Below are 11,891 nucleotides of genomic sequence, written 5' to 3'. Positions count from 1 at the left end.
AATCACTGTAGAAATTGGTTGATTGAACCCATTATGATTATTATTATCATCGCCTTAAATAAATTCTTAAAAGCATTCCCCTGATTGTGTCAAATCTCCACCAGAAATCCTGACACACAAAGGTTTGCCAGCTTCTTTACTACACTACAATACATGTCTCACTCTGTATGGATAGGATTATCCACCCATCCTGGCTTTGGGCAATAGGCGGGGCACACCCTGAAGTGGTTGCCAGCCAATCGCAGGGCACACAGAGACGAACAACCATCCACTCACACAAGCAGGAGAAGACCCACAGAGGCACGGGGAGAACATGCAAACTCCACCCAGGAAGGCCGAAGCCTGGACTTGATCTTGCGAGGTGGACATGCTAACCAGTCATCCACCGTGCCGCCATAAACAAACAAACAAACAAACAAAAATTTACAAATAAATAAATAAACACTAAATAAATAATGGCTACGATGGATGTGTGTTTCCAGTGGTGGGCGCTGCAAGTGGCACCTGACCCTTCAATGGGGACTTACCTGACTTAATCCACCTCTTAGTACCACTACTGTCATGTCACAATTATACAAACAAATAATCATAACTATGTAGAAACAACAAAACAGCACACAAGTGTACCATTGTACATCTAGAGCAGTTCAGAATCAATCATTTATCTAAATGTAATGAAAACATAAATTGTAAATAAAATTTATTATAGATACTCAGATTCATCACTAACATTTACATGATTTTATTATGATTTTTGCCATGTCTGAATTATATTTTGCTTCTCTTTCTGTAATGTTTTATGTAAAACACTTGTCTTGTGCATGAAATGTGCTATACAAATAAACTTGCCTTGTCTTATTAATTTATATAATTAATTTATATAATTAAATTTATATAAATTATAAATTTTGCATATATTTTCACTTGGTTTAGCCTGCCTTTTGACATCTATCCTGCTTCCTTTTGTTGTATGTCTTTCTTTATTTTGTGTTGTGTGATCAAATCTGATTTAGGAATATGCATATATGTATGTGCTCTTGGCTATGGATTTTTCAAAGAAAAATCATTATTATACTGTATTTTTCATGTAACTTATTATATTTTGTCATTCTTACATCATATGGGCAGACCTGAATTGCTATATTTTCATCACTGTTAATATGTCATTATTAAAGATGCACAGTAGTGTGTCCTTGAACATATCACATTTCTTCAGTAGGCTATGTTAATTATTTTAATAGGGCCATTCTTTACTCACAAACAAAAACGATCAGCTTCCAAAAAAACAAAAACAAAAACCTTCCCCTCACTTCTTTGTTTGAGTTTAACACACTTAATACCTATAGCTTTGATTACAAATAGAAAGAATATGATGGATAGTTTGGAAATAGAAAAAGTAGATCTGCCTAACATTTTTATAGTTTGTATTTGTTTGCTCAGCTATGTATTCATTATTGTTCAAATGTAATATGCTTTAAATCGTTTAATGTTATATTCAAATTGCATGTAACGGTAGGTTTTCATATTGCATTATTAGTAAATTAAAGTAAAATTTAACTGATCCTCAAAAAGTGGGAAGAAAAAAAATAGCTTACCTTTAAAAAAAAAAAAAAACTACTGCGTGTGATATCATAGAGATACACAGTTTTTGTACGCATGCGTGTCTCATGCCGCCGTAAACCTCACGCAACATGTCGTAAAATGTAGCCGAGCCGACGGTTTTTCTGCAACAACATTATACTGACTTTATTTCATGCGATTTTGTTATTTCGATCTCGTTTTTAACACCATGAGGGAAAAAGTCGTTGTGGCCACGCTGTAACAAACGCGTCTGTCGAGAGAGGAGCCAAAAGGTGACTTGATGTGTCGCAAAATAAACCCGACAATGGCAACATACGACGCAGAAGGTATGGCACATGAAGTAAACACCGTCAACTTTCTCTTATTTGTACATGTTTGATAAGTTTGTGGCTAAATAAGCGCACCCTCTTCAAGGGCATTCTGTAGTGGTGGAGGTGAGCCCGGACATCCACATCTGCGGATTCTGCAAGCAGCAGTATAACAATTTCGAAGTGTTTTTGGCCCACAAGCAGAGTGGATGTTCGCTACCCACGCGTGACACCTCAGCCACGGCTGCAGCAGCTTCCTCGCTTCCAGGTGACGTTTTGTTGTTGTTGTTGTTGTTGTTGTTCCCAGTCATTTTCATTAGCTTTCTCGCTGCTCTTCATCTGTTTCTCGTCAGTCCTTACGTTCTTCATCCTCGTTCCTTTCTTCAACTTAGTTCTTTAGCCTCTTTTTTTTTCTTCTCTTCCTGCCCTAACTGGGTTTCCAGTGGAATATTTGAAATAATGAAACCATTAATCGAATTTGCTGAAGTTTTTATGATTTTATTGACCACATTTTATTAATTAAACAAAACATGTGACCCAACAATATATTTAATAAAAGTGTACTTCCCCTCCAAGATTTCCAACAAAGTCACACTCTGTATCTATATTAGAAATAGCATATTCTCAAGCCTAGTCACATGACTTAAGACAAAAACTCATGTGACTTGAGTCCCCCACCACTGCTATTTTCTGTCATGTCGTGTTCATCGTTGCCCCAACAGTATTTCTCCTTTTGCATTGTTAGCTCCTCTTCATCTTCTTCAGCACATGTTCTCCTTTTTTGTTTTCCATTAAGTCTCCTTTCCCCCCCACTCAGGCATAGAGGTGGTTTTAGAGGAGACCTTTCAGACCTGTGTCCTGAGAGGGGTTAAGAAAATTCTGACCAAACCACAGAAGACCAAAAAACTAAAAGGCGCGCTGACATCCAAGAGGTACAGCTGTTGTTTCTCAGGTTAGTCATGTCTTATTCCAGTCAAACAAAACACAAACGTTACAAAAAATTTATTGCTACTTTCAATTCATTATAAAATTTGTAAGGATGTTCGATAGAGCTGTTTTTTGTCTTTTTCATAGCAATACCATTACGAGTATTTACGTAGGAGTCACTGATACCGATCAGCAATACAACTTGTACTTTTGATGCATAAAATTAAAGAAATGGGAAAAAAACAATGACATATAATTCTAAAAAAAAAAGACATATGTCACAAAATAGCATTTTCCCTTAAAATTGTATGAAATTAATGGAAATATTCTATTCTTGTAATTTCTAGTTTGTCATCATAAAACTGTCACAAGAGGGCATCCGCTGTCGCATGTCCTGATACTTGAAATAAGGCCTGGTATCGACCTGGTACATTTCGTTGGCACACTTTTTTAGGAGACCCAGAAAATGGCATGTTCATTCAGCCATTAACATTGCATCATGGAAGACACAAAGCCATTTTCAACACTTTTGATTGGTCATTAACACTTTGACCGCCAAAAATGTTTCATATCGATGATTAAAATCACCATGGATGCCGCCGTAAATGTTAAATGACGTCAATTAAGTTGTTTTATCAATGGGAAGTGCAACATCGAAGTGCAGCGCTGCCTGGTCAATGGGTTGTGGAATCAAAAACAGCCACTAACGATGGCCAGCAGATGGCAGCATTGTATCTCTAGTCAATGGGCTGCTTGGTGGGTACATACAGTTTTCGGGACAGTTTTAAACTCCCTCTTGATCACAATGGCATTTTTATATTCATATTTTTGTATACTGGATAATTTTATCACTATAAAAATCGGAATGTGTCAAATTTGCCACAAATCGTATTTAAAGTTCAGAATCTACTCATTGTGTTGACCCCTAACTCATTCAATGCCAGCCCAGTTCAAATGAATCGTTTGACGTCTATAGCCGTCAATGGCAGTCAATGAGTTAATTTGTAAATATAATACACACTGACTGACCAATAGTATCAATGTGAAAAAAAAAATATTAACTTGACTAAATTGTGACATAGGAGGATTCGGCCCTGGGCCAGTGATGTACTGTAATATACTTATTCTGTACTTACTGATTATGTATACTTAGTTGTAATGAAGATGGATCAAGTTTACTATTAGAAACATTCACTCTAATAAATGTAGTTTGTTGCACTTGCATGACAATTGGCTATGCAAACAGCAGCTTTTTAATGCTACATACAAATACAATAGCATAAACAATTGCAGAATTACATTGTGTCACATTGCATGTTTTATTTCCTTCAGGTTGCAACTTTAAGACACAGTATGGCCAAAAAGACATGGAGCGACACCTTAAAACTCACACCGGTACGTCCTTGACTCACAACTAGACTCCAATTAAAAGTTAGCGTAAAGCTTAGGCATACTGTGATCCTATTTGCCCCTACAGGTGAGAAGCCGTTCGAGTGCGAGCTCTGCCACAAACGCTTTAGCCGGCGGGACAAGCTCAACATGCACAGCCGCTCGCACACGGGCGAGAAGCCTCACAAGTGCAAACTGTGCCCGTATGCGGCGGCCGACAGCAGCAGCCTGAAGAAACATCTGCGAATCCACTATGACGAGCGGCCCTTCAAATGTCAGATCTGTCCCTACGCCAGCCGAAACTCCAGCCAGCTCACCGTGCACCTCCGCTCCCATACAGGTAGGTCGAGAGTCATCTCCACCATACATTTCGTCCTAATGTAGTGGAGTGATTATGCATCTGTGCCCCATGTTGAAGTTGATGGTATTGATGCATGCGTCAGATGTTCAGTGCAGTGTTTGACCTGCTGCCTCCATGAGTCAAAATCTTTTTATTGTCTTTTTGGGCATTTGCTCCCACTAAAAGAGTAGAAATTACTGAGAATATTTAATTAGCATCTTGGAAATAAATAAGTAAATGCTTCCACATACCTCTGCTCGTGCAATGTGCTTCGGTACCACTAGGGGATGCTGTTGTAGTGAATGAAGCTGGACCGCTTTATAGTGCGTTCACACTAGCACACTTGGCCCTTTTGAATTAAACTCTTAATTATTTTTTCCTTTCCTCTTGGTACAGTTCTTCGATCAAGTCACAGTGTAAACACAGTACCGGTAATAACATTTAGGTGCTGCTGCTTAATCCATTTACCATTAGGAAGGGCTCAGTTGTTGTCATCATGGTGATGCATATGCATGTAGTGGTAGTTGGCACACATTATTAAATGAAAATATCACAAAAAGTGTCGATACTGAAATATTGATGATCTCGTCTTAATTTACTCATAAATTTACTTATTTAGAATGAAATCTGGGCTTGTTAGCCAGAACACAAAACTATTATTTTGCTGCATGAATGCCCACAGCTGGTTACACGGGTTGAATGTACCATCCACTATCGAGTGGAAGAGAATTTAATAATAATTGGGGTGTGAATTGCCTAGTACCTGGTGATTTTTTTTAACTCAAATTTAGAAAATACTAATCAGTAAACTTGTACATGTTGCACACTGTAAGATTTGTATGAAAATATATTTATCTGAAAATTCAGGCTTAAAGCTGAGCCACTGTATTTAACAGTTAGCAGTCTGTTTGAACATCACTGAAATAAAATATTAAGGCTTAATATTCCATTAATATAACATTTTTCCATGTTTAGTGTGAACACTAACCCTAAATAAGACGTTTTGTTGAATATTTCCATCAAAAATTGATGTTTAAGCATTGATTTGCCCGCATATTGAATTGACTTGAGAATTGCGTGCTATAATATGACAATATATTGCCGAATCGATTTTTTTGAAACACTCCTATTTGTGAACAATTTTCGGATTAGTTAAGTGAAATGGGATAAAAAAAAAATTCACACATTATGGTGATATGTCATGGCAGCATAGTGGTTGGAATCACTGCACATGTCAACGCTGACATTTTTGTGACCAATAAGAGAAAAGAGCAATGTCACACGGTTCGTGATTTTTCCTGTTGAAGGAAGCATGATTGTGATTCGGACAGTCAAAGGACAAAGCAGTTGTGAGAGCGCCTTTTTGACTTGTTTTATTTTGTGTTCCCCAAGGAGACGCACCCTTCCAGTGCCAGCAGTGCGATGCCAAGTTCAAGATCAACTCCGACTTAAAGCGACACATTCGGGTCCACTCTGGAGAGAAACCTTACAAGTGCGACCTGTGCGAGTACCGCTGCGCCATGAAAGGTAACCTCAAGTCTCACGTTCAGATCAAACACGGCACCCAGAACGCCTTCCACTGCGCCCATTGCGAGTTCACGTGCGCCAACAAGATGGCGCTGCGGCAGCACTCGCGCCAGCACCGGCCCGCTCAGCCCATTCAGTGCCCGAAGTGCACGTACTCGTGCGCCAGTCGCGGGGCGCTCAAAGTCCACGAGAGGATCCACTCTGAGGAGCGTCCCTTTAAGTGCGACTCGTGCAACTATGCCTCCAAGCAGCGCAGCAATCTCGTCATCCACAAGAAGAGGTTCCACTCGGACACGCCCGAAAAGGGCAGCGGGAAAAGGGCGGGCGACGACCCCCCGAAACCCATCAGCTCGCGTTACCGTGCCAAGCTGGACGCCACTCGAGCCTTCAGCTGCGACTCGTGCAGCGCTTCGTTTGTGAGGGAAGACTCGCTGAGGAGTCACAGGAAGCAGCACAGAGAGACCCTGAATCCACAGCAGGGCCAAGTGGCCACCCCGTCGCCACATGACGGCGCTCAACTCGAACTCCCGGTTCACGTGGACTCATTGACCCCTTACAATTCCACGCAGCTCAAAATTCTCGTGTCTTCTGCGGAGAGTCCCAACAAGATGGTTCTGCTGAGTCCAGAACACCAGGACATGGTGGTGAACTCCATGATCCAGCAGGTTAATCTGCTGGCACCTGTGCAGTCACCCGGGTTGTGCCAAAGCGCAGAGGCCACCTTCGTACCCCAGACGGTCCTTTTGACACCGCTGCTCTCCGCCGACGACACAAACAGCCCTCTGGTCCACTCGGCAACGGGCGCTCCGGAGTCAAGCGTCGTCCCTCAAACTTTCATCACCACCTGCAGCGAACTGGAGGACTTGAGCGCCTTGGTTCAAGAGGGCGGAGCAGAGGTGACGGTCGTGACGGAAGGGAATGCCGCCACGGTGACCTCGAAGGATCCGGCCGACCCGGCCGCGGAATCCACTGTAGGTGTGGGGGAGGGTCGAGGGCAGTGCCTTAGCATGTGACCCATGTGACTCCGACCCAACCGGAACTTTTTAAATGGACACTTACTGCAACATAAGCTACATGTTTCCCTAGAAATAACTTTTTAGGGGTCTGGTGTTCATTTTAGTCAGGTACTTGCAATGATGCTAGATTTAAAAATATCTTTTTTCTTCTTCTTTTTAGAATTTAGAATATCTAATTGATTATGTGGTGCTGTACCAATAGAGCTTGGACTCATGTACTCTCATAAGCAGACCAAATTTAATATAATAATGTCATGTATTATTATTATTATTATTATGTTAGCAAACCATAACCCTGGATTGAAGATAAATTGATTCCGTATTCTGCAACTGTGTGTCATGTGACTACTTTTTCCGGTGACATCATCTAACATGAGTGAGTAAATCTACCACTAACGCATAAGGCTAATGCTAGTAAAAGCAATGTGACATAATGCTAATTCTGGCTGGGACGGCCACTCAATCCTGGGTGCAACACCAAGAATTATGAAAATTAGATGGCACATATACATCAACCTAAAGTTGTCGGTTGTGCTCCCAACAGTTTCCCAAAAGTGTTTTTATTCCAGCCAACAGTACATTTCTATAAACAAATAAAACCTTAGAGGAAGTTAACCCACAAATGCTCAACAATGGCTTTTCCCTATTTCCATAAATGCATTGTGGACCTACCTGCCCATTGTATGACGGAAGCAGCTGGACTGCAGTTCCTTAAAGGGTCCACAAGAAGGCAGCAGATGGATAGAATACAAGCTCGTGTTCACGCTACGTAATGCAGTCATTCAATACAGGCTTTCAATATCGACTCCCCCGCCCCTCCCCTTCTTTTAACCTTCAGATGAATCCATTCAGGTCCTTTTCATAGTGGTTCTTGGAAAGCGAAAATCTAATAATGCACATCAAGGTCTGACTTTCTTAAAAGCTCTGTCTCTTTCCACGGATTGATTTTTCAATAAAATGTTGTTCTTCGAGCTTTTATCATCTGGCCTCTTGTTCCTCTCTTGACTTCAGCAATTAGTGTTTTCTTTTTTTTTTCTTTTTTTTTTTTTTAAATAAGTGAAGGTTGCACTTGAACATATGGCCATTGATTTATTTATTTTTTTATTGTCATTTTTTTTTTTTTTTATACACATCTTAGTCCACATCTTATAGTTCTAGTGGACGATACTCTTTGGGCATCAGGAACCTGTGACTCAGAGCAAACAAAGTAATGAGCAACCAAACTACACTTGACATTAAATTGTTACATAAAACAATACAGTGTACAGTTATAGGCTTATGTTTTGGAAATATAACCACTTCAGCACGGTGCCACAGTGGTTCGCACGTCTGCCTCAGATTTCTGTGTGGTCTGGATTTGAGACTGCTCTGGCCGTTCTCTGTGAAGATGCATGTGCAAGTTCTTCCCATGCTTGTGTGGCTTCCTCCTACATCATTTTAACTGTGCAGGTTCATAACTGAAAACTCAATCAAGCTTGTGCAAGTAATATTTTAATCTGGGCTGCTGATATTTACATTTTAAAGAGCACTGTAGTATTTTTTTTTTTTTCATTGATTCAACATTACAAATTTTCCATTAATTTAATTTAATTAAAATTGATTTATTCCATTTTAAAAAATCATATAACTGGTTAGTTGAGTTAGTGTAAATAAAATAAATAGTAATCAGTGTACGGTGTATTCACTGTACTATTAATGTATGTTGTGCATTTTTATGAACAAATAGTTTGATTTAATGGATTCATAATAACCAGTAGAGATGTGACAAGAAGCACATGTTAATGCTTTAGCAAATAAAGTCACCAACATGGTCCACCGGGTTGTTCCCAAGGACCACATGAGTTGCCTGCAAGTCTCTTCAAAAAGTAGCCAACATGTGATGAGGCATTGTGATTTCCTAGAAACTTGCAGAGAGTTCTAGAAGTGTTGCCTATTGATATGTATGTTTCTTACCTTGTTAAATTGTTGGAAATCATTAGCATGCGATCAGTGTGTTCATATTATATGAATATCATTGATTATTCATAATCACAACTGGAAATTAGAGACTTTTTTTTTTTTTAATGTGTGCATGAAACTGGTAGTCCTACACTTGAATAAATACTAAAGAAGTTGCTCTCAGTTAAAAAAAAAAAGAAAAAAAAAGTTTGGTGAGTCCTGCTTTAGCATATTTATTACTTTGTCCTCAACTACTTCTGCCATCTTGTTATTCCTCCAAACCAGAGTTTTGACAGTTTAACAAGACAATTTATTACACTGTAAGATGGAGTAAAACGAGCACTAACAAGAAATGTGTATCCAGTGATCTAATCTTTTACATCTCTATGTCATATTTGGGTTTTGCTCAAGTAATCATTCTCAGTTTTTAAGATCAACTAACACATTTGAATGATGAAGTAGTACAACAAACAACATATATTTGCATTTTTCCCCCCCCCCTTTCTTTTTGATCTCATTTGATTGCGAGTATTCCGGATCAATCTTGAAAGATTCTGCGTGCGCATGTGCGTGTGTGCGCATGTGTGTTCCTCTTAGAGAGTGCAGTTTGATATTGTTTTGGCACGTCTTCACTTCCTTCCTTCCTGTGTTTGAGTGGGGTCATAAATGCCACCCCCTACCAAAAAAAAAAAAAAAAAAAGCCATTTCCACTCACCAGCTGCTTAAAGAAATCGTAAGTTTTGCGAGATGCATTCTTCCTGGACATAAAGAACAAAGTGTCAAGAATAGTGAATGATGATGTGTCAGCTTTAACGCCAGCATTATGACCTTTGCATTTGTTTGCATGCAATGCACCATCCAGACACTAATGAAATTAACTGATTGTTGACTTGATCAGATTGGTAAAGGGATACGACCCATGCTGCGTTTTTGTTTTTGTTTTGTTTTTTAAATGTGGCACAGTCTAAGTATGTACATTTGTAAGAGTCGTATAATATTTGTTGCATTCATTTTTGTTCCAAAAATATTGTTCAATTAAAATGTATTTTGTTTTGTGATATCTAAATGCAAATGTTTAATAAATACTGTCTCGGACAATTAGAATATTGGGATAAAGTCCATTATTTTCTATAATGCAATTAAATGAGCAAAAATGTCATACATTCTGGATTCATTACAAATCAACTGAAATATTGCAAGCCTTTTATTATTTTAATATTGCTGATTATGACTTACAGCTTAAGAAAACTCAGATATGCTATCTCAAAATATTAGATTACCTCAGACCAAGTAAAAAAATAAAATAAAAGACTTGCAATATTTCAGTTGATAACATAACATTTTTGCTTATTTAATTGCATTACAGAAAATAATGGACTTTATCACAATATTCTAATTTTCTGAGACAGTTGTATATGAATACTTTTACACCTCATCTATGAATGACCTGGCAAAATTAAACGTGGCCCTTGAGCACTAAACTTTAAATGTCACTCTACAGTACGTTGAACATATTTTTTGAGTACTATTATTTTGTACATTTATTTTAATGATAAAAACATAAGAGACACATGACGGGGTCATTTTGTTTGTTTGCAACGAATACAGTCGGACCGCTACTGTTGAACACAATCTGATGGTCTCCCTCCTGCATAGGTTTAACTCTTCCAGGGTTCAATTATCACTGTCACAAAACATTTTATTAACTCTACAGGCATAGTTCATAACATGTTAATATTTGGATCTGTCATAAAAGTATAGAAAGAAGTTAAACCCTGCTTGCTACAAACCCTGGGCTAGATGTTCATCCTGGTCACGAGAAAGTTAATATTAAATCCCATAAACAATAAAGCACTCAATCTTAACTTCAATTACAAAGGCGTAAATGTCAAGGCGATTTGCATCACAAATCCACGTCCTGCATCTCTCTTGCTGTCTTTTTAATGTGCGAATTGTAAGACAAACAAAAATAGGTCACTGCTATATGGTGAGAGTATAACAATCAACAAAGAAGTCTACTCTTCGTTGATGTAGAAATTTGAGAGGAAGATTTTTCAAAGTGAGGAAACGTCACATATCACTCTTTTAACATTCTTACCCAATACTAATAACTCATTCACTCCCAGCCATTTTTACAGAAGTCGTCCCGTTCGCTCCCGGCTGTTTTACTAGATTTTGACTGATTTTGCAAGGCCCACAGAATATTGTGTTTTATGGCTATAAAAGCATGGAACCTATCAAAAGAAAGATTAAAGTCTCTTCTTACATCAGTAAAAAAAAAAAGTATGTTTCTATCTGTTTCCGTTTTGCAGCAATTAGCATTAGAAGAGAGCTAAGTTTCATCAGTTTTCACAAATCTATTTAAAATTGTAAGTAATTTAGCTCTTTTTCTACATGGCCCTGGTTGATCTCCTTTGCTCTGCTGCCACCTGCTGGCCGTTTGTGTAATAACTACCATTTCTGCAACCGTTCTTTGCAGTTGAGAGGCTAAATCAAAGCCTTCTGTATGCTCTAGCATAAAAAAAACAAAAAAAAACGTATAAATACGTCTTTGGGACACTTAGAACATAAAAAAACGTATTTACACGTTATTGGGAGCAAATGAGATAATAGTGATGTAAAAAAGAAGTGAACCGCTGTGGAATAAAACGTGCATCCATTCTATTTCTTTTCGTGGTGTTCCTAATTAGGGTGTGGGGTGATCTGCACCCTCTCAAATCTAATTTGGGCCAGAGGAGGGGTACAATCCCATTCACAACTATGGAGAATGTGGAGTCTTCAGTCAACCTAACATGCATGCTTTTGGAATGTCGACGTTAAAAGTCACACAAGCACTGGGAGAGCATGTCAACTCAAGATAACGGA

The 11,891-nt window shown here is 38.7% G+C and overlaps 1 protein-coding gene across 1 annotated transcript; it reads left to right on the top strand.

The window, feature by feature from the left end:
• The first annotated feature begins 1,670 nt into the window (after positions 1–1,670).
• On the top strand, positions 1,671–8,073 carry zfp64 (zinc finger protein 64 homolog (mouse)). Its single transcript, XM_077512809.1, has 6 exons — positions 1,671–1,907; positions 1,996–2,157; positions 2,707–2,841; positions 4,149–4,211; positions 4,294–4,545; positions 5,938–8,073. Exons 1-6 carry the CDS (start codon positions 1,862–1,864, stop codon positions 7,083–7,085), a joined length of 1,806 nt encoding a protein of 601 aa, XP_077368935.1. The 5' UTR covers positions 1,671–1,861; the 3' UTR covers positions 7,086–8,073.
• The last annotated feature ends 3,818 nt before the right edge of the window (positions 8,074–11,891 follow it).

This window comes from Festucalex cinctus, chromosome 2, assembly GCF_051991245.1.
Source record: "Festucalex cinctus isolate MCC-2025b chromosome 2, RoL_Fcin_1.0, whole genome shotgun sequence".
NCBI classification, from domain to species: Eukaryota; Metazoa; Chordata; class Actinopteri; order Syngnathiformes; family Syngnathidae; genus Festucalex; species Festucalex cinctus.
The sequence above is the reverse complement of the archived record's forward strand: the minus strand, read 5'-3'. Positions and strand labels throughout refer to the sequence as shown.

What these genes read in the sequence shown, in the direction of transcription:
- zfp64 (XM_077512809.1), top strand. Translation starts at nt 1,862, where the DNA reads ATGTGTCGCAAAATAAACCCGACAATGGCAACATACGACGCAGAAG. An exon ending in GGCAACATACGACGCAGAAG is followed by an intron (nt 1,908 to 1,995) that starts GTATGGCACATG and finishes ACCCTCTTCAAG; the next exon opens with GGCATTCTGTAGTGGTGGAG. An exon ending in GCACCTCCGCTCCCATACAG is followed by an intron (nt 4,546 to 5,937) that starts GTAGGTCGAGAG and finishes GTGTTCCCCAAG; the next exon opens with GAGACGCACCCTTCCAGTGC.